Genomic DNA, 25,766 nt, shown 5'->3' with positions numbered 1-25,766 from the left:
GCTCAGCGGGATGGGGGCGGGCTCCTTCCAGGAATCTCCAGCCTGTCATGCAGGGGCAGGGCCGGCGCCACCCAGGCCCCTAATGGCTTCCAGGCGCCCATGCTAAAGGCAGGGGTGGGCTCCAGACTCAGCTCCTGTTGTCCTTCCCAGCAGCCTGGCCCAGTCCCTCCTGGGGGCTGAGGGAGGAGGAAGGGGAACAAGGGGGAAAGAGGAGCTCTCAACAGTCCTCCTGCCTTTCCTCTTGCAAGCCCAGGGTCCCCTGGAGGCTGTGTGTGCACACGTGTGGGAAGCGGTGGATGTCCAAGGTTGGTTTTCTCTAGAAGCACGCTCCCCCAGCACACTGGGAATCCTGCACTCTGTGTGGACTCAGGGCAGCCAGACCCTGCCTAGCAACGCCTCCCCTCACCCCTGCTCCCACCCCACTCACATAACACAGCCTCAGGGACATGGACACACACACACACACACACACACACACACACACACACACATAGCCCTAGTAACGGCCACACTCAGTGAGAGTCATGTAACACAGAAGCTCAGCTCACAGTGACAGAGACAGGCTCTGGCTGCCCTGTCCTGCCCGTCCCCTCCCCACCAAGCTCAGTGACTTCCTCCCATAGGGTGTGTGTTTTCTATGTGTGGGGTGGCCTCCTGATTCCCCAAGGGTTTCACCCCCCCCCCCCCCCCCAAAGAGCAGGTCGGGGAGGGACCAGCCACTACAGGCCCCAGAGAGCCTGCCCCAGCCCACCCTCCCTTCTGCCTCCTACCAGCCAGACGGGTCTATTCCTGCGCTAATCCTCAGGGTTTCTGCTCAGGCTGTTCCCCCTACCTGACTCTAAAAAACCTCACCCCTCCTTCAGGCTCAGTTCCACCACTTCCAGGAAATGCCTTGATCTCCTCGGCCCCAAGTGCTCCCTGGGGAGCACAGCCCTACAAACTGTCACAGCCACATCTGGCCAGATGCCCTCTTCTTTTGCAGGGCACGCTTCCCCAACCCAGACTTGTGCCACCCACAGCTTCTTGGATACAGGATTTTTTTTTTTAAAGATTTTATTTATTTATTCATGAAGGATACAGAGAGAGAGAAAGACAGGGAGAGACACAGGCAGAGGGAGAAGCAGGCTCCATGCAGGGACCCCAATGTGGGACTCGATCCTGGGACCCCAGGATCATGACCCAATCCAAAGGCAGGCGCTAAACTGCTGAGCCACCCAGGGATCCCTTGGATACAGGATTTGCTTAAAGTTGGCTGGTGGGGCCAGCAGAGAGCTAAAACTGTGACCCTGCATCCCCTTAGTGGGATAGTCCCTCCTAGTGGGACTCAGAGCTCCTGGACCCCAGCCCCATAGCTGTCTTCATTGCCCCAGGCAGCTGTGGGCTCACTCTAGGGCAGGAACTAAAATGTTTTGATATCGTACTTGCTTCAGGCCAGGCCCTCATCCACCTTGTCCACAGAAAAGTGACCAGTGAGAGGCTCCTGCTGCTTGTGGAACTGTGTAGATGGTCTCCCCTCCTTTCTCCATCAGCAAACTCTTACAAATCCTTCAAGACCCTCCTCTGGGAAGCCTTCTCTGGCCTCACACAGAATATGTTAGTGTTCCCAAAGCACTGCCACCTCCCTGTTCTTCAGTAATGGCACGAGGAAATCTTGGTCTCTCTGGCTGTCATTATGGGGCCCAGCATACAGCAGATGCGCATAAATGCTTTCTAGGCTGATGGACTGTTAGGGGTCCCCTTGTGGAGAAAGAGGGTTGAACTATCCTAAGGATAAGGAGTCATTTTGGGGCCAGGTTTCAAACCAGGCAGGTATCTGAAACTGTGGCCAAGGTCAAAGTCAGAAGTCATTACATGGCCAGGTCAGGGATTAGGCCTCTTACCTAAGTGGCCCACAGGAGGACGACTTTGTGTTTTGTCCTTGGCATGTTTAGATGAGTCTCAATATCCAGCGAAAGAAGTGAGCAATGCTGAAGCCTGGACAGGGGCCAGCTGAGGGGTTTGGGCATTGCCCAGTGGCCCACCTCTGCCCTCAAGCTCAGAGCCCCACTCTGTCCTTCCAGAACATTTCAGGTGGCGCTCTGGAGCTGCCCATGGCCACAGGCCTGGCTGTGGGAAGGGAGCAGAGCCCAGCAGGAAACCGCAGAGGACAGCCTGATTGGATAAGTGCAGGGTTCAAGGCTGGTCAGCCCACAGACTGCGGGCACCTGTCCCTCGGACCTGCTGCCTGGGCTCCAGCCACCGGATCACCAGTAGAGGACTGAGAGAAGGGAGGGAGGTAAGGAGGGCCTGCAGGATAGACCCGAGTGAGCCTCGGGGTAGGCACCTCTGGCCTGTCCCAGGTATCTCCATCTCAGGCTTAGGAGCCACAGAGATGTCCTAGGTCACATTTAGAACCCCTTTCTTTCCAATGGGCCAACGCCCAGAGGAGCAGGTACTTGTCCACCTCCACACAGAGGACCAGCAGCAAGGTGGGGCTGGAGTGCTGGGATCGGCTGCCTCCCCGCCAGGGTTATGTCTACCTGAGGGGCCTGATGTCTGCGGATGGGGGCCTCAGGCCTCAGGCCGAGCGGCCAGGCACAGCTGGTCGGGGAGAGACTGAGGGCGGCCCGCGGGGGCCGGCCTGCCTGCGGGCCAGCGGCCGCTCTCAGCGACTCCTTGGACTCTTCGCCCAGGTAGAGCGCACATGCCCCCCGCCCCGGCTCCGCCACTGATACGCTGTGGGATGTCTGCGCCTTTCTGCCTGCGCCTTCTGGGCCTGTTTCCTTGCCTGTACCATGGGGGAGAGGCGCTAACGAGCTCCCTAAAAGCTCCGTCCAGCAAGTGGGCAGACCCTGTGCCAACCCGAACCCACTAGAACCAACCCGACCGCCCTGTCTGTCTGTACAGCCCACACTTAAGATACGGAAACAGGAGCCCGGGGAGATGCGCCTGCAGCTCTCCTCCACGGGCGCCGTCGGAACGCCGAGGCAGCTCCAGCCCGCTGCATTCTCCTCGCACGGGCCCGCCGCTCGTAGCGGCCCAGGCTCCGTCCAGAAATTCGCTTTCGGCCCTCCCACGCCGAGAGTCGCGTCCGGCCCTCCCTTCCTCGCCGCCTCCCCACCCGCCGGGGCCGGGCACGGCCGCCCCGCTCCCTCTAGCGGCTGGCGGGGGCAGAGGGGGCTCCCGGCCCCGCGCGGCGCGGTCCCGCCCACCCCGCCGCAGGGCCCCCATTGGCGGCCGCCGCGGGCCGAGGCGGGGGCGCCGCGCTCCGATTGGCTCGGGCGCCCGTCCGTCCCACACTCGCCATGGTGACCACGTTGGGTCCCGGGAGAGTTCCCAATTCCGCCCCCGCCCGCGCCCCCTCCCGGCCCGGCCCGGCCCGGCCCGCAGCATTCCGAAGGCGGCTCTGCCCTCCCCCCCCGGCCCCGCGGCCCCTCCGCACCCGACGTCCGGGGCCGGGAGGTGGCGGGAGCCCGGGAGGGGGCCAGGAAGTTCTGCCCGGAGTTTGGGGGTTGCTGCGGACGCTGCGCCCCTCTCCTCCAGCACGCCCCGCCTTAACCCCTTCCCTCCCGCGGAAGGTTCGCGGGCTGGGGGAGTCCCCGGACGCCGCGGCCCGCCGCCCCCGGCCCTGCCGCCCCCGCTCACCTCGGCCGGGCACCCGCGGGCTCCGGACGTCCGACCCGCCGCGGCTGGGCGGAGCGGGCACGGGGCTGGCTGCGGCCGCCGCCGGGAGGGCCGAGGGAGGGCCGCCGAGTCTCCTCCTCCCTCCCGGGGGGGAGGGGACGGAGGGGAGGGGAGGGAGGGGGAGACGGCGGGGCGGGGACCGGGGCGGGGGGCCCGGGCGAGCGGCGGCGCCGTGTGACCTGGGCCCGCCGAGTTGCCGCGGTGGGGGCAGCGGCCGGGCTCGGGCCGGGGCGGGGCGGGGCGGGGCGGCGGGCCCCGCTGGAGAGCGAGCGGGACCCGACGGAGGCCCGGCCCCGCCTGGAGGCAGGGTCTGGGGGCCTCGAGGGGTCCGGCCTCCCGCCTCGGGTTTCCGAGCGCCGGCGCCGCCCCAGGCGCCCTGCTGCAGGGGTGGGCGCCGCCGTCCTGCGGGGCGCGGGGTGCGGGGCGCGGGGCGCGCCGGCCGAGCGTTCACTGTTACCTGCATTCCTCCGGGGAGCCGCGGAGCAGCAAGTCTCTGCCCTTCACCGGGCCTCAGTTTCCCCTTCGTGCCGCAAAACGGCTCATCGAAGTAACCTCCCGCGTGTGGGGAAGGCTGGTGGGCCCTTGGCCCGCGGGGCGGAGGTTTTCCCCGAGGTGCCGCTGAGCTCCGTGCCGGCGGTACGGGAAGGCGCTCCAGGGCGCCCTGGGCGGGCTTCCTCTGCCTTGGGAATGAGGTGGCTGCGGTTTGGGCAGGAGATGGGGTCGGACACCTTTCCACACCATATCCTGTACCTGGAAGGCGACTGCAAAGATTCCTTCCCACCCCCGCCCCCACCCCCCTTTTTTTCTTTTCTTTTAAAGTAGGCTGCACACGCACTGTGAGATGAAGAGTCTCCTGCTCCACCAGCTGAGCCAGCCAGGCGCCCCTGCGGTGAATCCTTCTAAAAATACAACCCAGACTTCACAGAGATAGTGAGGGGGAACCAGAGCGTACTGGGACTTTGCCTTGAAAAGGAAACTGAAAGTGGTGAAGAAAAATTAGCTTTAACTCATGATTAACACTGTTTAGATTGTGATCCCAACCATGCAGACATCAGAATGAAGAATCCGCTCTGTTACAGAAAGAGGGTTACTTTTGCAAGTATAGTGGAGAGTTTCACAGGCAAGGATCACTCTGAATCCTTTGGTAGTCAAGCAACTCTCTTTGAAGGACTGGTCGTGTCTCTTCCTTTGTGGTCAGCTAGGGCTTCATTGGTATAGTGTCACATCAACTTCATGAAACCCCACACTTTTTGCAAGATTTGCAGTTTCGCCTGTCAGTTCATTTGCTTCATGTTTGGATGGTTACCCGCTGATATTATTTGAGGGAGACAGATTTGGGTGAGGGTATGTCAGAGAGGGAACTACTCTAAGTGTTGCAAAGCTGGTCTTTGCTTTCTCTGCAACCTTGGGCCTGTGAGAGTCAGATATTGAGTAGTCAGAGGATAGGACTCCCAGTTGGAAAGCTGAGGAAATGCTCAGGGGGGCTTTTGGTTGCTAAGGACAGCAATGGGCCAAGAGCCAGCCCCTGGTTCCTTCCCAGGTGCTCTTTCTGGATGGAGGCAGCAGTAGGGATGGAGAAGGTTGAGGATGCCAAGTCAGTGGTGAACCTAAGCTCCAAGTAGAATGTCACAGTTAGGCCCTCTTTCTTAACAAAGGAAGTAGTCCTAGGATTGTCCCTTGCAGCAGATGGTGAAATCCCAAGAGGTCATGGAACCAAGAGGTATACTGACCATAGGCTTGGCAGTTCATATGAATGATCTAAGCTTTAAGTCACCCCTACCCCACCATCTTATAGTGAGAAAAGTGAAAATCAAGTGACAGGCTTGGGGTCACAAAGCCAGAAGATCTGAGAGCCTAGATCTGACTCAATCTTGCCATTTTCACCACTATTCCTAAAACCACATGTCCCATGGGTGCCTGGGTGGCTCAGCAGTTTAGCGTCTGCCTTCAGCCCAGGGTGTGATCCTGGAGTCCTGGGATTGAGTCCCGTGTTGGGCTCCATGCGTGGAGCCTGCTTCTCCCTCTGCCTGTGTCTCTGCCCCTCTCTCTGTGTCTCTCATGAATAAATAGATAAAATCTTTTTTAAAAAAAACATAGAGACAGAGTAGAGTGGTGGTGGCCAGGGGCTGTCAGGAAGGTGTGTGCAAGGTTGCTACTGAGTGGGGATAGAGTTCCAATTTGGGAAGGTGGAAACGTTCTGGATAGTGGATGGTGGTGACGGCTGCATAGCAATGTGGATGTACTTAATGCCATGGAATTGCACACTTAAAAAATTGTTAAAATGGTAGATTTTGTGTATATTTTGCCACAATAAAAATCATTAAAAGTCAGATATCTAGTTTTCTGTGTCCAATAAAAGGTCAAAGAATGAAAAAATAAGGATATGGGGCAATGGTAGAGAAGAGTTAGAGAAAATTTAGCCCTAAACGAAGGCTTCTCCTGGATGCAGCCAGGATTGAAAAACACTGAAAAGTAAATGACTTTTTTCATGGTGAGACTAAATTTATGTATGTTCTGTTTGGGGGGTCCCACTTATCGTCCTCTTGCAGATCACAGGGTGAGTAGCCCCATGGGGAGAGACACTTCACTAGAGATGGTGTGTGGCTATCCCAGAGTGGGGAGCAGGAGGTGGCTTGCTGCCTCCCTCCCTGCCTGGGGGCGCTGAACAGGGACTGGCGTGCTTCTAAAGCTGAAGCATCTGGAATGTTTTATAGGGGAGTTGGAGGTAGAGCAGCCTTCCAAGGGGAAGCACGACCAGAGCTGCCCCTGAGCCTTTGAAGGATGAAGAGTTGGGGTCCTGCCCAGTACATGTGTATGTTGTGGCTGGGACAGAGCAGGAAGATGGGTGTGAACACGGCAAACTCATCCAGAACAGGGTGGACATAGAAGCTGGATGGGGCTAGACCATGAAGGCAATAGGAAGCCACTGCTGGCTTTTGAGCTGGGGAGTGTCTTGGCGGTGACTTCCAGGGTCTGGAGAGCAGGGTAGAGTAAAACCAGCATTCCACCTGAGGCAGGGCATAGTAAGGCTGGCACAGATCCCAGGTGGAAAACAGAGGGGCTTTGGGGGGAGCGGGGCCTCCTCCTGGGCCCCGAGAGCAGTTGCCTGGGTTAGCAAACAGCAAGAGGAGGAAGCCTGCTGGTGTTGTAAATCTAGAGGTAGCTAGGAGGCCTCAGAAGGAAGGGCTTGGAGGTCATGATCTGGGTCATGGCCCCAAAAAACCTAAGTGCAGAGAGAGGCAAAGGCTTGCCCAAGTCATCCAGCTGGAGTGTAGCCGAGGGGTAGGTGTCCCTGCAAAGCCATTGCACTGCAGCTACAGTGGGAGGCCTGGGGACATGGGCCTGTGCTTCCCCAAAATCCCACTGCCCTCCGAGGTGCAGCTCTCTTCCCCCTTCCCACAGAGGCTGGAGCTACCTGTGGGTTGTGGGTCGGTGCCCACAGGGCTGCAAGGTGGGGAGAAAGAGAGACTGTTGGGGGCTGCCTGCTTTCTCCACTTTGCTGTCTCCCCCTCTCACCCTGGGGGTAGGAAAGTACGTTCCTAGGTTGGAATTTTCCCAGGGAGTCTGGCTGGGTGAGAGAGGGCACCCTGCTTCCCACTGAAGCACACGACATGTCTCTTTCCCCTTGGGGTTCTGCAGAAGAAGTGGCTGGAGCAGGACAGGCTGACCAGCCTTCCAGCCACAGTCTGTCCACATCACATCTGAGCTCTGTTCCCAGGGAGGAAGGCCTTTCTTTCTTTTTTATTTTTCAAAGATTCTTATTTATTTATTTGAGAGAGAGAGCACAATGGGAGGGAAGAGCAGGCTCCCCGCTGAGCAGGGAGCCTGACATGGGGTTGATTCCAGGACGCTGGGATGATGACCTGAGATGAAGGCAGATGCTTAACCAACTGAGCCACCCAGGCGCCTGCAGTGAGGCCTTTCTACAGAGGGCTCTGCGCGGGTAACTCTGGGCTAGGCTCTTGTCTTCTGCAGGCCTCAAACTCCCCATCTGTGAAACGGGCAGCCTTTATGGAGCGCTTCCGGTGACTTTGCAGCGTGACCTCTTATAAGCGTCACACTATGCTGAGGTGGTACTGTCTCATCTCCATTTGATTGATTTATTTATTTTCAAAGATCTAGTTTGTTTGTTTGTTTATTTAAAGATTTTATTTGTTCATGAGAGACCCAGAGAGAGAGGCAGAGACACAGGCAGAGAGAGAAGCAGGCTCCCTGCAGGGAGCCCGATGTGGGACTCGATCCCAGGACCCCGGGATCACGCCTTGAGCCAAGGCAGATGCTTCACCAACTGAGTCCGCCTTATCTCCATTTTAGAGGGGAAGCTGAGGTTCAGAGAGTTTTAGTCACTTGCCCAAAGTCCCCTGGCCGGTAGATGACAGGCCTGGTATTTGAGCCCAGGCAGTTGGACCCAGCCCTGGCCTGAGGTTGTGACCAACGTCAGCCCCATTGATTGTCAGGTCAGGCCAGGATCATCTTCTCTTTTCTGAAGGTGGGGAAACTGAAGCCGAAGCGGTGGACAGCAGAGATGAGTTCTGAAACCTTGTGGGGTGACTTGTGGGCCAGCTCTCCCTCCCCTCCCCACTGAGGCCAGCTACCTCTACAAGGTGTAGCCATCCTCAGAAAGTGCTGCAGGCATAGGGCGGGGGTGGGGTGGGATGAGAGCAAGAGGGGCCCTGGGCCCAGCTGCCAGTTCAGAGGAAGCAAAAAGGCTGCTGACGGGGAAAGAAGAAGTGAAGTGAGAGCGTGTTGTGGCGTGCAGCTGCAGGGTGAAGAGAGCAGAGAGCAGGAGAGGGCGGAGGGCTGGGGCTGAGCGACACAGAGAGGTGGCCCCGGCACACACATCCAACTTCCTTTTCTTCACGTAGACAGACCGGTGGCAGCAGTACAGCAGCAGGACGGCAGCGGCTCCACAGGTCAGCTGGCTCTCTTCCCCCCTCCTCCACCTCTCTGCCAGTTCCCCAGCAGGCATCAGGCATGTCACTGCCCTGGTGGGTCCAGGATCAGTGACATCCTGGGAGCAGCAAGCTGGGGACCACCCTTATCCCCTTCACTCTCTGGTGGCAACTTCAAATCTCTGGGAATATGGAAGACTGTCTATCTATCTATCTATCTATCTATCTATCTATCTATCTATCTATTTATCTTTAAAGGATTTTACTTATGTATTTGAGAGAGAGAGAACATGAGCAGGGGGAGAAGTGTGGAGGGAGAGGGAGAAGGACAGGAAGAAGCAGACTCCCTGCTGAGCAGGAAACCTCCTCATGACTTCAGCTGAAGGCAGATGCTTAACCTACCGAGCCACCCAGATGCCCTTCCAATTATTTATTTTTTAAAGAGCAATTTAAAATAAGTAGTGGTTAGGCCCTGGGTATAAATCCTAGCTCCCCACGCTGGCCTAGGGCAAGTTATTAGACTTTTCTGGATGTCAGTGTCTTTATCTGTGAAATGGGGTTAGTCTGGTAACCTGTACCTCAGATGACGTGGGGGAGGGCCTGCTGAAGTTTGTACTGGGCAGATGCGAGCAGGTGCCATTGCTCTCAGAAAGACCTGGACTGGAGCCTGGGATGGTTTGTCTTAGGCTCTGGTGCTGGCTTGGTCACAGACTCCCTATTGGGCCTCCCTTCCCCTGCCTGTAAAATAGGGGTGAGAACGGTACTTTCCAGGGCTTTCCTGCAGAGACCAGGGATCCATTCCTCACCCAGGCCAGGGTGAGGCCAGCGGTGGGGGCTCCAGCCTGTGGTTGACAGGAGTAGCTGCTTGGAAGGGGCAATGGGGCCATGTTCAGGAGTGTGACCAACTCAGCAGGCCTGGTACTGTTGGAGATGCGTGGGCAGCAGGGGGATGGGGTGCAGGGTCAGCCCCAGGGAGGAAGGCAGGGGGTCCCAAGTCTTATGCTTAGATATATCTCTGGCTGGGGCTTTGGGTCAGAGCCCTGAATTTGCAGTGAGGATTGTGGAAATGTCTCTGAGTCTCTCTCCCTGGGAAATAGGTCTCCTTGGTCTCATTTAATGGATGAGAAACCCTGAATGAAGCACAGAGAAGTGGACTTATTGCCCAGTGTCACAGCCCAGGCAATGAATACTGGAACTGGTTATCAAATTTGCATCTACCAAAGGCTCTGCGTGTTTCCTCATCTGTTTTGGCCTAGATAAGAGTTTTCTTCATCTGTAGAGCGACTCAGCTGCCCAACTATCTTTGGGAGGCAGCAGTGCCCTGCATGGGGAGGGCACTTGCCTTGGAGTCTGGAGCTCTGGGTTTGATCTCCGGCTTGATGACTGGCTTGCTGTAAGCCCAGGCAAACTCTTGTGTGGTTCCCAGGTTCCCCACAATCAACTGGAACCATCTTGGACATCAAGTAAGGGATTCTGTTTCCCAGGGAGCCCCAGATAATGAATTGTAATGTGGATGGTGAGAGAGATGAGGATGTGGGGTGACAATACACGGTGGCCTCTCGGAAGGGCTAGGGAGAGGGGTGCTGGAAGTCTCAAGCAGAAGTGAGGATTGTGGTTTGCCCCTGGGAAAGGGAGTGGAAACCGTAGCTATTTGGGGTACTTGGAGGAGGTGTCACTTCTGCTTTGGCCTTGATTACTTCAGCTGGTGGTGGGGTTAGACCTGTCTTCTCTCTGTAAACACAGAGCAGGGTAGCCAAGGCCCTGGGGTCCTGGCCTTACGGTCCAGACCCTGGAGGTCAAATCCACATTATTGTCTGGGCCTCAGTTTCCCTATTCACACAGTGAGGGGGAGGACTGCTCAAGGTAACACAGCTTAATAAATAACTAAGTGGCCAAATGAGTAAGAACCCAGCACTCCATGATTCCAACCAAAATCTCTATTCCCTTTTCCCTCTCTCTCTCTCTCTCTCTCTCTTTCTTTCTAAAATATTTTATTTATTTATTCATGAGACACACACACACACACACACACACACACACACACACACAGAGGCAGAGACACAGGCAGAGGGAGAAGCAGGCTCCATGCAGGGAGCCCGACGTGTGACTTGATCCTGGGACTCCAGGATTGCGCCCTGGCCTGAAGGCAGCGCTAAACCGCTGAGCCACCAGGGCTGCCCTCTTTTTTTTTTTTTTTTTTTTTTTTTGTTTAAAGATTTATTTACATGTTTGAGAGAGAGAGAGAGAGAGAATCTCAGACTCCCCACTGAGCATGGAGCCTGGCTCAATCCCACAATCCTGAGATCATGACCTGGGCCAAAACCAAGAGTTGAATGCTTAACCAACTGAGCCACCCAGGCGCCCTTCTATTCTCTTTTCAAATAAACACATATATTAATAAATAGTGTTAAGACAAATGGTTGGGACCACCCAGAAAAAAAATCGCATCCCCATCTCATGCTGTACTCCAGGTCGATGCAAATGGACAAGGGGTCCCAAATGTGAACAATGAAACCTCAAAAGTACTATGAGAAACTTAGGAGAAATCCTTCATAATTGGAACGCCTTTTTAAGGCTATGACTCAAAATCCAGAAGCCAAAAGAGAAAAATACTGATAATTCTGGTTACACAAAAATTATGCATATAAAAAAAGACTTCTACATGGCAAAAGGACCATATGTAATGTTAAAAGGCAAAAGATAAACTAGGAAACAGATTTGCAATTCACATAATAGACAATGAGCTGATTTCCCTATTATGGAAAGAATTTCGAGAAGATAAGGAAGAATCAGGCATTGAAAAAAAAAGGGCAGACCGTGAACTTGCACACTTGGGAAATAACATCAGAACAGCTGTACTGTTATAAAGAACCAAAGACCAGAGCCCACACCACCAACAGTTCTGAGGCACCTGCTGAATAAGTTAAGGCTTATCCCTCCAATCGTAGACTATGCAGTTGTAAAAGAAAAAGGGGAAGCTCCAGGTACTGCTACGAAAAGCTCTCCAAGGGCAGCCCAGGTGGCTCAGCAGTTTAGCGCCGCCTTCAGTCCAGGGCGTGATCCTGGAGACCCGGGACTGAGTCCCAGGTCGGGCTCCCTGCATGGAGCCTGCTTCTCCCTCTGCCTGTGTCTCTGCCTTTCTCTGTGTCTCTCATGAATAAAAAAATAAAATCTTACAAAGAAAAAGAAAAGCTCTCCAAGATGTATTTTCAAGCGAAAAAACGAATTGCAGAACAGTAGAGAGGGTGCTACTTTTTTTTTTTTTTTTTTTTTTTTTTTAATAAAATGAGGAGAGGAATGCCTGGGAGGCTCAGTGGTTGGGTATCTGCCTTTGGCTCAGGGCATGGTCTTGGGGTCCTGGGATGGAGTCTCACATCAGCTTTCTGCAGGGAGCCTGCTTCTCCCTCTGCCTGTGTCTTTGCCTCTCTCATGAATAAATAAATAAATAATCTTTTTAAATAATTAAAAAATAAAATAAGATGAGGAAAGTCATATATGCTTTACTTCTTTGATACTTGGGAAAATTCACAAAACACTAATAGCTGTAGTTACCTGGGGTGACTAGCTGGGAAGGGAGTGGTTGGGTGACACAGGAGGGAGGGATACTTTGCGATTTTTATGCCTTTGTGGACTTATTTATTGTTTAGATTTGAAAGATGTAAAATTTTAAACTATCTGAAGAGTAGGGGCCCCTGGGTGGCTCAGTTGGTCAAGCATCTGATTCTTGATCCTAGCTCGGTCTTGATTTCAGGGCTGTGAATTCAAGTCCTGTGCTGGGCTCCATGCTGGGCCTGGAGTCTACTTAAGAAACAAAAACCACTATGAGAAGAGTAAAGAAAAATTGAGAAGCATATAACTATAATATATGGGGTAATATTAGGAAATAAGGCACCTAAAACAAGTAGGCCCAGAATCTCACCACCCAGAAGTGACCTCATATTTCAGATCTTGCATATATAAGAAATGTGACTATTGCGAGGATTGGATTACATTGCTTTGCAACATGTTTTTTTTTTTTCATAAAAAATATGCCACCACTATTTTTTTCCATAATGCTAGTCATTTGGAACATTAAAAAAATTCTAAGCATTAAAAACTTGTTTTCAAAAAAAAACTGTTTTCAATTACCTTGTGAATGTAATACGTGTTTGTTGTAGAAAATTCAAACTGTGGGGTGCCTAGATGACTCAGCTGATTAAGCAATTAAATGTCTGTCTTCAGCTCAGGTCATGATCACAGGGTCCTGGGATCAAGCCCCACATCGAGCTCCCTGCACAGTGGGGATCCTGCTTCTCTCTCCCCCTCTGTTGCTCCCCCTGCTTGTGCTCTCTCTTTCTCAAATAAATAAATAAAATCTTTAAAAAAATTTCGAACTATATGGAAAACCTAAAAAAGAAAGTAATCCTTCTCCACATAACCTTATCAACATTTTGGCAACCATTCTTCCAGATACCCTCCTAGCCTTCAACACGTATATCAGCATAAATTTCCGTACATGTGATTATATTCTGTGTGTTATGTTCAACTTGTGCTTTCTGTGCAATGGATATACTTTGCTCCCTTTTATGTTACTATCTGTGTTGTAATTTTTCATAGTGAAATGGTAATCTATTGGACTGTACTTTGAACTTTTACTTTTGAAAACAATGATAAATTCACAGAAGGTTTAAAAAAACAGTACACGAAGATTTTGTGTACACTTCACCCATTTTTTTTTTAAAGAGTTTATTCATTTATTTGTGAGAATAGGCAGAGACACAGGCAGAGGGAGAAGCAGGCTCCATGCAGGGAGCCCAATGCAGGACTTGATCCTAGAACCTCGGGATCACGCCCTGAGCCAAAGGCAGATGCTCAACCACTGAGCCATCCAGGCATCCCCACTTCACCCAATTAATCTGCAGCATCTCCTCCTTCTCCTATTATTTGATGAGGCCTCCATCCTGGAAGCTTCTTTTTTTCCACTGCCTTCTGACAGGATATATCCTGGTCCTGCTGTCCAGCCAACAACTGGGGGGAGTAGCGCTAAGGCACAACTGCTTATCAGGGCTGATGACTGGTAAAGCTTTAACCTAAGTTTAGTCCTGGCCATTTCATTAAGGAATACCAAAACATCCATAACTAGAGGCTACCTTTTATTTATTTATTTATTTATTTATTTATTTATTTATTTATTTATTTATTCATTCATTCATTCATTCATTCATTCATAGAGACAGAGAGAGAGAAGCAGGCTCCATGCAGGGAGCCCGATGCAGAACTCGATCCCAGGTCTCCAGGATCACACCCCAGGCTGCAGGCGGCGCCAAACCGCTGCACCACCGGGACTGCCCTAGAGGATACCTTTCTTGGAACAGCCAGTTCTTTAGAGAAGAATTTTCTGCTGCCATAGAGCATCATCCCCTGGCTGCCTTAGGCTTTGGGAAGCTGACTGGAGGTGGAAGTGGGGAAGGGGTATGGCTTCATTTTTCTAAGCCTGGATGGCATCCCATCCTTCCCCTCGGATTCTCTATCAGGCACTGTCTCCAGGGAATGACCTTTATGTTGGGGTGGGGTGGAGGGTGGAAGGGTGGTGACAGTGGTCTCCAGGTGGCAGAGGGGATCTGGGGCCTCAGCTGGTCATTTTAAAGACTCATGACCAGGGCGCCGGGGTAGTTTGGTTGGTTAAACGTTGTACTCTTGATTTCAGCTCAGCTCATGATCTCAAGGTCGTGGGATCGAGTCCTGAGTTGAACTCTTCATTGAGCGTGGAGACTGCTTGGGATTCTCTCTCTCCGTTTCCCTCTGCCCCTGCCTCCTGCCCCTAACTTACACATGTGCACGCGTGCTCTCTCTCTCTTAAAAAAAAAAAAAAGACTCACAACCATCCATCCCTCATTTTGGGGTTTCACTCCTTGCCCTGCTTTCAGAGGTTCTCGATGCTTCTAGTTCTCAAGTGTTCTCTGGGGTTGTGAGGCTTCTCCCCATCCCTTTCCCTCCTCCCCTCACACCACATCTCTCCCCACCATGTAGGCACTTGGGCTCAACTTTTTATAGTCTGCTAAGTTTATTACCATGTGGCCACCTGCTTTGGAGCCTCCTGCTTGCTGTTGTCTTCTTTCCCTTTGTTCTGTCTTTGTGGCTTTGTGTCCATTTTATTTACCCATTCTCATTTTAGTGGAGTTTCAGGATGTTGACATAATTTTGCTATGTTTAAAGCAAAAGTTTATTTATTTATTTCAAAACCACAGAAAATGAAGGCTGGGAGGGACAGACCCTTGCTCAAAGTCACATGGTGAATTAATGACAGAACTGCACAGGGTTCCATGGTGCTTGCTCCCAAGCAGGTTCCCCTGCTGGGTAGAGTCAGGGCTGTGGAGAAGCCCCCAGAGAGGCCATTTTGGGAGAGAGGGGGTGACTCAGGCAGAGCTGCTAATGACAGTCATTTCTGGACAAAGGGTCAGGGATTCTGGAGTCACAGAGACCTGGCTCAGGGAGCCTCAGGCAGAGCAAGACCACTTGTGCTCTGAAGCTCAGTTTCCCCATCTGTGAAATGCAGAAGTAACAAGGATCAATTAAGACCCTAGCTGTCAGGGACACCCGGGTGGCTCAGTGGTTGAGCGTCTGCCTTCAGCTCAGGGCGTGATCCCGGGGTCCTGGGATTGAGTTCCACATCAGGCTCCCCACAGGGAACCTCCTTCTCCTTCTGCCTCTGTCTCTCTCTTTGTGTCTCTCATGAGTAAATAAATAAAATCTTAAATTAAAAAAAGATGCTAGATGTCCTACCCTTGGGACATGCCAGACACCTAGAAGTTAGAGATCATTGTCAAAGATGACAAAGGCATGCATCTTTTCTAGGGTGGGAGCTGGTTCTTGGAAGAGACGAGGTCCAGGACATGGATCCCTGGGGGGTCTTTTTCCTCTGTTTATGCTTCATGACTGCTCAGAGTGAGACCATGGGTAAGAAGGTGCCACTGAGCTGGGGAGCCATCCTTGCCCGGGCCCCTGGCTGTGATGTGAAAGGGGGATGCCTCAAACCAAGGGAGCTTGAAAGGGGGCCCTGAGGCATTCAGGGGCAGTAGCAAGGCCAAGGCTGGGGTGGGAGGCCCAGGGATGGAGACCAAAGTGGAAGTCTGACCTGCTCCCTGCAGAGGCATCCCAAGAACCCCTGCACTGGATGAAGAAGCTGGAGAGGATGGTCAGGAGCCGCAGCTCAATTTCTCTTCCTGGGTGAGTTGGGCGGTCCTCCTTGTCTGCCTAGAGTCAGCTGTGCCTCCCATACCCAGCTTGTGCCTTGAATCAGTGGTCCAGGGTTGTACAGTTCAGGGTTGTCCAGGGTAGAGCATTAATCCATCTATTCAACCTGCATTTATTGAGTACCTACGGTGTGCCTGGCACCAGGCTCTAGAGATGCAGGATAAACGTAGCCCTGCCCTCATCAAATCTGCTGCCTGCTTGAGGGCCCTTTAACTATGGATGCCATGCAACTGGATGTGGGATTCTGGGTCTCTACATAGTTCTGGAAAGGAGCTCCAAGACTCAGATTGGGTCCTCCAGGGTGGCTCTGTGATCTGATGGCCTTGCAACTCTGAATGAGTGGCCAGGGAAGCACAGGGACTATGGGGCATTTCACTCAGCCGGCAGAGAACACCCAAAAAAGGCTTCCCGAAGGAGGTGCCAACAAGCCTGGACCAGAATGTGAGGTAATGAGGAGATGCGAATGAGGCAGGTGGAGAGGTGAGATGTGCCAGGGACACTGTGTGCAAAGGTCTGGAGACGGGAGTGGCCCATGCTGGTTGGGGGAGGCGCCCTTCTCGGCCACCTGGGGCCCCTCCTGCCCCAAGCCCTACCACAAACCCTGGTCAACTCTCTCGCCCTCAGCCTCATCCGGGACCTGGAGTGCAGCCTGTTGAACGCCAGCTTTGGGGGCAGCAACCTGACCTTGCAGACGCCCAACATCCAGGCGCTGATCTTCAAGCTGGGCTGCAACTTTGCTGGCCTCTCGCTGAACAGCACTACCATGAAGCGGGTCCCCCAGGTCAGAGGTGGTCAGGATGGGGCCCAGCCAGTGCCTCTCCCCCCACAAAAAATCGTCCAAGGCCTTAAGGTCTGGACTCCCCGTCCTCCTTCCCTGAAACTAATCTGGTCTGCCCTCATAGCCTGGTAAGTTGCCTCCTCTGTAAAATGGGGCTAATGTTCCTCATGCAAATGATGGATAAAGGGGGTACCCTGTGGCCCCTCAAGGGCAGTGTCCTCTTCCTGCTTTTGCAGGTCTGTGGGTGGGGAGGCAGCTGTAGGAGAGGCCAGGGGATCCAGCGTCCTTGGAATGCCTGGGTGCTGAAGGCCGAGAAGCTCCATCCCCAGGGGCCCCAGTTGGGTGGGAATAATTCAAGGCAGGGGCAGCCTGGAGGGAGGGCTGGATCTCGGCCAGTTTGAGAAGAGGTGCAGCCTTCGAGGAGAGAGCTCTGCAGGTGGAGGCTTGGAGGAATGACCCGCCTGGGATAAGGCCGGGAAGGCTTCACAAGGACAGAGGGGCAGTGAAAGCTCTGGGGCCGGCTCTGGAGGCAGAGGACACCGGGCTCAGCCTGTCCCTGCCCTCCACAGGCCTGGGTCCCCCACGCCATGCAGTTCCCCGCGGAGCTGACCCAGGACGCCTGTAGGACCCGCCCCAGGGAGCTGCGGCTCATCTGCATCTACTTCTTCACAGACCACTTTTTCCAGGTCAGTGTCTTGCGGGGCCCCTTCCTGGGGGCGCTGTGGGCATCTGTGCCCTTGGCTAGCCTCTGGGCAGGGACCAGCACCAGGTGGGACCGTCCATGGCCCCTTCTCAGTTTTAGGAAAATCGTGGGAAGGCCCACTTAGAAGAAACCTATGTGTGTGCTGTAACTGAGTGGGAGGTAGACAAAGGTGCCTTTTAACTTTGGCTCTGAAAGTGAGTTAGGACAGTGGTTGGTTAGGCTGAGCTAGAATGTACTCAGCACTTGGCAGAGAGGTGAGGGATGGAGGGGGCAGCATGTGTGAAGGCTGGGAGGCTGGCCCACGCTGGACATGTGAGGCACGCCTGCTTGCTCTCGTCCGGGGGAGGGGCTGGTGAAGGGGGCTCTTAGCCCTCAGCCGGGGTCTCCCTGTGTCCCCTGCAGTCAGCCCTTCTCTTGCTGTCCTTCCAGAACACCAACTCATCTCTGCTCAATAACTACGTCCTGGGGGCCCAGCTGGGGCGTGGACATGTGAACAACCTCAGGGACCCGGTCAACATCAGCTTTTGGCACAACCGGAGCCTGGTACTTGTGGGGGGCACCCCCGTTTCCACCTCACCCCTGCCCCTTGTGGCTCGCTCCTGTTGAACATTGGCTTGACTAAACCCAAATCTGTGGAAGCATTTTGAAAATGAACAATTTCGAACCTATCACAGTTTGAAAACTCCTGTCAAAGAAGTCAGAGAGAGAAGGTTTTACTTAGGCAGGATTTGCTTTTTCATTTTAAGTAGGTGCCACACCCAGTGTGGAGCCCAACGTGGGACTTGAGCTCAGGACCCTGAGATGGAGACCTGAGCTGAGATGGGGAGTCAGGAGCTTAACCAACTGAGCCACCCGGGGGGGCCCCCAGGCAGGACTCCAGGAATTGCAAGTGATATGAAGCCAAGTCAAGCCAGCTTAAGCACAAAAAGGAATTGAGCGGCTCATGTAAATGAAATGCCCAGAGCTGTCTGGCTTCAGGCATGACTGGATCCAGGGGCTGATACAATGCCATCCTGGCTCGACCTCTTGTTATCTCTCAGCAGTGGTTTTCTGCCTTGGCTCTCTGCTCTGGCCAGATGGCAGCTTACGTGCTGGACTTCCCTCCCCTCTTCCCAGCAGGCTCTTCCTCATCAGTGCAAACCAGGGGCTCAGAATAGAGTCCTAAATGTCTGACTGGGTCATGTGTCCATCCCTGAACCAAGTTGATGGAACGTGTGGATTGGCCAGGCCTGAGTCACATGGCTCAGGCACTGGGCTGGATTCATCTGACCTGGCATGGGGGGAGGCATGGGTCCTCAAGGGAGGTGCAGAAGCTGATCCTGGAGAAAGGGAGAAGGGCTGCTGGGTGGGTGTAAGCTTTGATGCCTCTGCCCTTCTGGCCCTGGCATTTCTGAAAAGCCCAGAGCCCCTAGGCTCTTCCCTGACTTCCCATCAGCCTCCTCGGGACTGCTCCCCACTCTCAATTTCTCCATCATCCTTTTCTTTCTTTGCTCTGCCCTCTGCCCCTGCAGTTTGCTTCCCCTGGAATCCGCTTGTGTCCTCTAACCTCCGTGCTCTGGGTGTCCCTTCCCTCCCTGGGACTTCTCTGCCCCTTCCTCAGTGGTTTTCTTTTTTCTTTTAAGATTTTATTTATTCATAAGAGACACACAGAGAGAGGCAGAGACACAGACTGAGGGAGAAGCAGGCTCCCTGTGGGGAGCCCAGTGTGAGACTGGATCCCAGGACCCCGGGATCACACCCTGAACCAAAGGCAGAGGCTCAACCACTGAGCCACCCAGGTGTCCGCCTCAGTGGTTTTCCATGGCGCTGCCTGTGTGATTCCTCCCATCCCTCCATCCGCAAGACTTGGCATCAGGGTTGTCTGTGGATGAGTGTCCCTCCTGGGGGATATGGGTCTGCACCATCTTTGTTCCCCATGAAGAGGAGAGGAAAGGGGACACTTGATTATAGAGCACCCACTGTCCAGCCAGAGCTGGACATTCAAGATCCCTTGGTGCCTGGAATTTAATAGCATCCTTGGGACTTGGGTATAGATGATTCCACTTTGCAGATGAATAAGCTGAGGCTCAGAGAAGCTCGGTCCCTTGCCCGGGTTGCTCTGAGAGTCCATAGTATGGGCAAGGCTGGAATCTGGATCTGTCTGATGCCAAAGCCCAGCCAGTGCCTGGTAAAATGTTGACCAGGGTGCAATTTCCAGACTCTGACCCACAGCCCTCCCCCACACCTCTTGGATGCACCCAACTCCAGCCTCTCTCCTTAGGAAGGCTACACAGCAACCTGTGTCTTCTGGAAGGAAGGAGCCAGCAAGGATTACTGGGGGGCCTGGAGTTCTGAGGGCTGTCGCACAGAGCAGCCCTCACCTTCCCAGGTGCTCTGCCGCTGCAATCACCTCAGCTACTTTGCTGTTCTCATGGTACGTGTGCATCCAGTCTGGGTGAGGGGAGTCAAAGCTAGAAAGGGCCCCATGTCTAGGCAAGAGGAGCAACCAAAGCAAAGGCTGGTGTAGGGGACAGAAAATACAACCCAAATGGGCTTAAGGAGAGGAAAAGAGAAACTTATGAACTCATGTTGCTGAAGAAGCTATGTTAGGCTTCAGGCATGGCTTGATCCAGATGCTCAATATCACCAAGACAGGGCTCTGTCTCTATCTCCCAACTGTGCTTGCTTTGTGCTGGCCTAGCCTTCAGACAGGATTTCCCTACAGGATAATAATATGGCTGCTAGCAAATCCAGGCTCATATCCTGCTAGCTTATTTAGGCCAATAGAAGGGGAGCTTCTCTTACCCAAGTCAGCCAGCTAGTCTTGGGATGGAGTCCCACTGCTTGGGAGTGTGTCACATTCCCACCCCTCGACCAATTACTGGGCAGGAGAAGGAAGGGCTCTGATAAGTCAGGCCTGGTACACCTGTTCAACACCTGTTCACACATGGTGGGATCGCCCATGTGCATAGACAGTGAGAGAGGGAAGCTTCTCATAGAGAAAGGAGAGATGGGAGTTGAGGGGGGCAAAAGCCACTGTGTCCGCTGGGCTTTTTTTTTTTCTTTTTTTTTCTTTTCAAGCCAAGACCATGGTGGGGTTTGTGTGGGGCAGGGGTGTTTGGAGCTGAGGTCTTAGCAGGTCCCTGTCACCGTGGGGAAGGCATTCCCATGCTTTTGTCCCCCATCTCTCCTTTCCTTCCTGCAGCAACTCTCTCCAGCTCCGATTCCTGAAGAGCTGCTGGCCCCTCTCACGTACATCTCCCTGGTGGGCTGCAGCATCTCCATGGTGGCCTCACTACTCACTCTGCTGCTGCACTTCCAAGCCAGGTATTCCCCTGCCCCCGTGCTGGGCCTGCCTACCCACTGCTGCTCAGCACCCCTCCTTCTTATCTAATTGATCCCCCAGAGTGGGGTGGGTTTCTCCAGGGGGTGGAGGCTGGGAGGTAGGAGAGCAGCTGTGCTGTGGTGGCTGCTGGTCGATCTCCATCCCCACCCCAGCCTCAGTAGTACCCATTATTATGTGTCCATGAGCCCTGGGGGGTGGCACTGCTTGTGATGTCTCCAGGCCATGGAAGGCCATGCTTCCACCCGCAGGCAGCAGGGTGACTCCATAACACGTATCCACATGAACCTGCATGCCTCCGTGCTGCTCCTCAATGTGACCTTCCTGCTGAGTCCTTCGCTGGCTCTGCCCTCCACGTCCGAGACGGCGGCGTGCAAAGCACTGGCTGCCATCATGCACTTTGCGCTGCTCAGCTGCCTCACCTGGATGGCCATTGAAGGCTTCAACCTCTACCTCCTCCTTGGGCGTGTCTACAACATCTACATCCACCGATACTTGCTCAAGCTCTGCGCGGTGGGCTGGGGTGAGCAGAGCCTCCCTCCCCTCCTGCGGTCTGAGGTGTCCAGCCAGACAGGGCGTCTACCCACTCTCGCCCTCTCTTTCTCCTCTTCCTCATCGTAGTGGCCACTGCCATGAGAGCTGCTCGTCATCCCTGTCAGTGCTCACCACTACTTTCTGCACCTCTATTTTTGTCGCCCATTCTACCTCCAACACCTCATCTCCTCCATCTCCAGCACCTCCATCACCATCACTTCCAACACTTCCACCATCACCTCGTCTACCTCCAACACCACCATCGCCTCTACTGTCATCTCCACAGGAACTCCAACACCATCATCAATGCCACCACTACCTCCAACTTCTACCTCCAACTCCACCATCACCATCACCACCACCTCCATCATCACCACCATCCTCATCTTCACCACAATCTCTGCGCCACCTTCATGGGTACCTCTATCACCATCCTAGCCCCTCTTTATTATCTTGGTTCCCTCATGAATTTCTCTAATCTCTGTCCCATTAGCTCCATCTCCCCACTGCTACTGCCACTACCATCCCACCCTAGAGCCCTCATAATGCCACCTTGGAAAGCAGCCTCCTCTAAGACCTCCAGGTTAAGTGCTCTGAAGTTGGACTGTATGGCAGAGGCTGGGGCTCAGAACCATCCCTTCCCCTCCCTGCCTGCTCAGTGGAATTCTGTTTTAATGGCCCTGGGGACCTAGGACCAGCCCTTCTCTGGGGTCACCTGACAGATCCCAAGCCTCTGTCTCATCTCTCAGGGGTCCCGGCCCTCCTGGTGCTGCTCCTTCTTGTCACTCAGCACTCAGTGTATGGACCTCACACAATCCCACTCTCCAACAGCCAGGGAAATGACACAGCCTTCCGGAACGTTTCCATGTGAGTGCCCTCAGGGCTGTGGCAGGCTCCCTGGCTCTGGAAGGAGGGCCCAGGGGCTCTGAACACGGTGTCCTATAGGCAGGGCACTGGCTGTGGGGCAAGGAGGGAGCTGTGGCTCAGGGAGGGGTGGCTTCCTATGGGCTTTGCTATACCTCCTCTGCTGGATCCCCAAGGCCTCCTGCGGAGGCAGGCTCTTGTTCAAAGCTGGCTACCCCTAGGGAGCCCTGGCATGAACTCTGGTGCCTGCTCATGGGCCTCCGGCTCCTGGCAGAGCTCAGATCCTGCTCAGTGAGCTCGGCCCCCACCTTGCTCTTGCTTAGGCTCCTGCTCCTCCTACCCATGCCTGATGGCACAGCCAGCCCTCAGACCCTCCTAGTCAGAGAGAGTGCTGTGGGGGCTGGGACATCCCAGGGACAGGGCTCGGCCCAGGTGTCTGTGTTGGGAGGTTGCTGGTGGGACCTGGGGACAGACTCTGCTGCCCCTTCCTGTGCCCTAAGACATTTACCTTTTTCTTGTTACGAAGTTTTTCACAGCCAACATAGAGAGTAGCTTAACAAGCCCCGTAGACCCATCTTCAGTGGTTGGCCCTCCGGCCTTCTTTCTTCCCTGGCAAGCTCCAGACTGGCTGAGGGCTGACTCCCTGGCAGGCCTTGTGTGTTACACTGTTTAAACATCACAGCGAGGAGTAGGGCCTATTGTCAGCCTCTGTTTACAGTTAGGGAAACTGAGGCACAGGCAGCTGAAGAACCCTGCCCAAGGAAACCCAGGTGGTCAATGGCAGAGCTGGGACTTGGCCACGGGCCAGCTGGCTCCAGAGCCTGGCCCCCCACCACCCCTCCCAGCTTCTGGGAAGTGAGGGCTCTGGGCATGGAGTGGAAGCGGGTTGGGGTTCATTCCTCTCTGTGAGGGTCAGGCTGCTTTCTCAGAGGCTGTGTGACTTAGGTAGGGCTCCTTAACCATCTAGTTTTATCTAATATGTGTTGGGGACCAGAGTACTGACGTGGGCACAGGAAGCACACTGTCGCCAGGCTGTCACAGCATACCCCACTCTAAGAACCCACTTCTCTGAGTCCCCCTTCCTTCCCCCCTCCCTCTCATCCTGGATACCGTGACTTTTATTCTCCTGCATTCAAAAACCCCTTACTGCATCTATATATGCTCCTGAACACAGACGACAGTAACCATACCCTTGAAAGTGACTCCAGTGCCTACCAGCAGGACACCGGTTTATAAGTTGTGATAGAGCCACCCCTGCTGGACTGTTAGGCAGCAGTGGAAAGGAACCATCCAGACCACACAGGAGATTATGGACCCTTGAAAAAATCCCCCAAATAATGTTCAAGGCCCCTTGTGGCTGCCACAGGAGGAGCCCATAGCGGGGGCCAGAGCAGGTGCCTATGACAGGGGCACAGGTTCTGGGCTCAGAGCAGGGGGCTTCAGGTCCCACCTTTGCCTCTTACTAGTGTGTGTTTCTAAGCCTGAGCCTCAGTTTCCTCCTCTGGAGGTCAGGGATGACTATGCACCTGCCTCATAGGGTCATCATGAGGACTGAATGGGCTCATCCGCAGAAAGCCTGTGACATGGTGTCTGACTAGGTAAAGAGTCACCACCTGTCTTACAGGTGTCCTGCGGAAGCAAAGGGTGTGAAGACCTCAGGGAGGCTCTAGGAGCAGGGCTGGGGCCCCTGCCAGGCCTCTGCTCTTTTCTCAGCCCTTGGTAGCATCTCCCTGCTACCCACTCTCCTCCTTGTCCCCATGGGGGGAGTGGCCCTCCACCAGGCCACCCTGAGGTGCCACAGCTATGGCTCAGAGTGGGGCACATCTGCTTCGTCTAGGTGGGGAGGGGTCCTGGAGCAGGGAGCCCGTTGCACAGAGATGGTGGTGAGATGGTTTTGACCTCGTGGTGGGTGGGAGGAGAAGTTTCCAGGAAAGAGGGCCCTGGGCCAGTGATTTGCTAGAGTATCATACAAATTGGCAGCGGGGCTGGCCATGGAAGGGGATAGAAATAGGATGGAGAAGGGAGGGGAGGAAGAGCTTTCTGGTGGGGAAAGGCATGGAGGCATGAGAGAGCCCTGTGTGCCTGGAAGAGGGGGCATCAGGCAGGGGGCCAATGTGGCAGGTGGGCCGGGAAGCCAGGCCCAGAGCTCCACGGCACCTGTGGTCAGACAGGAACCAGCGGTCTGGACAGGAAGACAAAACCCCATCCAGGGGCCAGAGACCGGCCCCCTCCCCCGGTGCCCCCGCCCCGGCCTTGGGATCACGCCCACCCTGGCGCTTCCCCTTCCCCTGCAGATGCTGGGTGCGGGACCCCTGGGTGCACAACATCTTGGTCATGGGCTACGGTGGCCTCACGTCTGTTTTCAACCTGGTGGTGCTGGTCTGGGCGCTGCGGCTGCTGCACCAGCTGCGGGCCCGGGAGGAGGTGCAGAGCCCCCGCGCCTGCCGGGACAGCGTCACCGTGCTGGGCCTCACCATGCTGCTGGGCACCACCTGGGCCCTGGCTTTCTTCTCCTTCGGTGTCTTCCTGTTGCCCCAGCTCTTCCTCTTCACCACCTTCAACTCACTCTACGGTAAGGCCCGTGGGCAACGTGGAGGAAGCCCCGGGGGTGGTGCCCCCCACATGTTGACTGCTCCAGGGGGCAAGTCAGGGGCTGAAATCGAGCCCCTTGCCTCAAGCCCATCGCCTTGAGCTGGTTTGGGGCTTCTCCTGTCCTTCCTCCTGATTTGCACAAAAGCACCCTCTGGCCTACCTACTTCTGGTCCTCCAGCCTCTGCCCCTTCTAGCTTCCACAGTGGTGGTGGTGGTGGGGGACTCTGAGCATTACTCCTGGGTTTTGGGGAAGCCCAACTCCCCCACACTGAGGTGGTCCCTGAATTCTGGGTGAGGCCCCACATTGCTGCTTCCAGCTTCCTGCTGACTCCTTTCTGCCTTCCAGGTTTCTTCCTCTTCCTGTGGTTTTGCTCCCAGAGGTACCACGCGGAGGCGGAGGCCGAGGCTGAGATGGAGGCGTTCAGCTCCTCCCAGACCATGAAGTAGTCTGGGGCTCCTTGCCCAGAACCCGTGGCCTCTCTGGCTACCTGCAGCCCAGGACTCTGGCCTCTACCAGAAAAAGTGGCAGGCAAGGCTGCTGGATGGCAGAGCCCTCCCTGGCCTCCAGGGAGACTTTTCAGCCTCCATGGCTTCCCCAGGCCCAGAGGTCAGGGCATTGCCCTGCCTCCACTGGCGTTCTGCTCCAGGACAGGTCCAACCCCACTGGGGGCCAGCAAACATTGCCCTGGTGCCTGGGCCCGGTTAGCCCTGGTTAGGCTTGTGGGCAGAGGCTGGCCTGGGAGTCAGGAGCCCATACTGCAAGGCTGGACTCTGTCTTACTGTACGACCTTGGGCCTGTCATCCTCACTGACTGGTTTCCACATGGGGACATGGGGCTGACAGCTCCGGTCCTGCCTTACCCGAGAGCTTTGTGAAAACTGAATGAGACCAGGGAGAAAGAATGTCTTCGTGGATGCTGTTACCTCCAACTGCCTGCTGGAGGTGTCAGGTTGGGGGGCGGGGTAGGGGTTTCTGCTCATCTCCCCTGGAAGTTCCTGCTGGGCCCCATCTCCTTCCTTCTGGGGAGGGTCAGACCACACACATCCTGGCCTGGGGCTCCAGCCCAGAGCTTTGAGTCCCACCCAGTGTCAGAGACCTCACCCACCTATGCCTGAGGCCTTTCTCCTTTTAGCCCCCCCAAATTTTGATGGCCTCCAAATCCAAGCCCATCCTTCTTAAAGATCA

At 54.7% G+C, this 25,766-nt stretch overlaps 1 protein-coding gene across 3 annotated transcripts; it reads left to right on the top strand.

Moving 5' to 3' along the window:
• The first annotated feature begins 8,418 nt into the window (after positions 1 to 8,418).
• ADGRG5 (adhesion G protein-coupled receptor G5) lies at positions 8,419 to 25,483 on the top strand. 3 transcript variants are annotated; one of them, XM_025447914.3, is made up of 13 exons: positions 8,419 to 8,576; positions 15,390 to 15,491; positions 15,683 to 15,761; positions 16,413 to 16,569; positions 17,136 to 17,252; positions 17,699 to 17,812; positions 19,530 to 19,682; positions 20,454 to 20,575; positions 20,843 to 21,114; positions 21,213 to 21,542; positions 21,875 to 21,992; positions 24,284 to 24,561; positions 24,928 to 25,483. In XM_025447914.3, exons 2-13 carry the CDS (start codon positions 15,428 to 15,430, stop codon positions 25,026 to 25,028), a joined length of 1,905 nt encoding a protein of 634 aa, XP_025303699.1. In that variant the 5' UTR covers positions 8,419 to 8,576; positions 15,390 to 15,427; the 3' UTR covers positions 25,029 to 25,483. The 3 variants fall into 3 exon arrangements, with proteins under 3 accessions (XP_025303699.1, XP_025303700.1, XP_035569508.1); XM_025447915.3 differs by lacking the exon at positions 21,213 to 21,542; XM_035713615.2 differs by lacking the exons at positions 21,213 to 21,542; positions 21,875 to 21,992.
• The last annotated feature ends 283 nt before the right edge of the window (positions 25,484 to 25,766 follow it).

Source organism: Canis lupus, chromosome 2 (genome assembly GCF_003254725.2).
Source record: "Canis lupus dingo isolate Sandy chromosome 2, ASM325472v2, whole genome shotgun sequence".
NCBI lineage: Eukaryota > Metazoa > Chordata > Mammalia > Carnivora > Canidae > Canis > Canis lupus.
The sequence above is the reverse complement of the archived record's forward strand: the minus strand, read 5'-3'. Positions and strand labels throughout refer to the sequence as shown.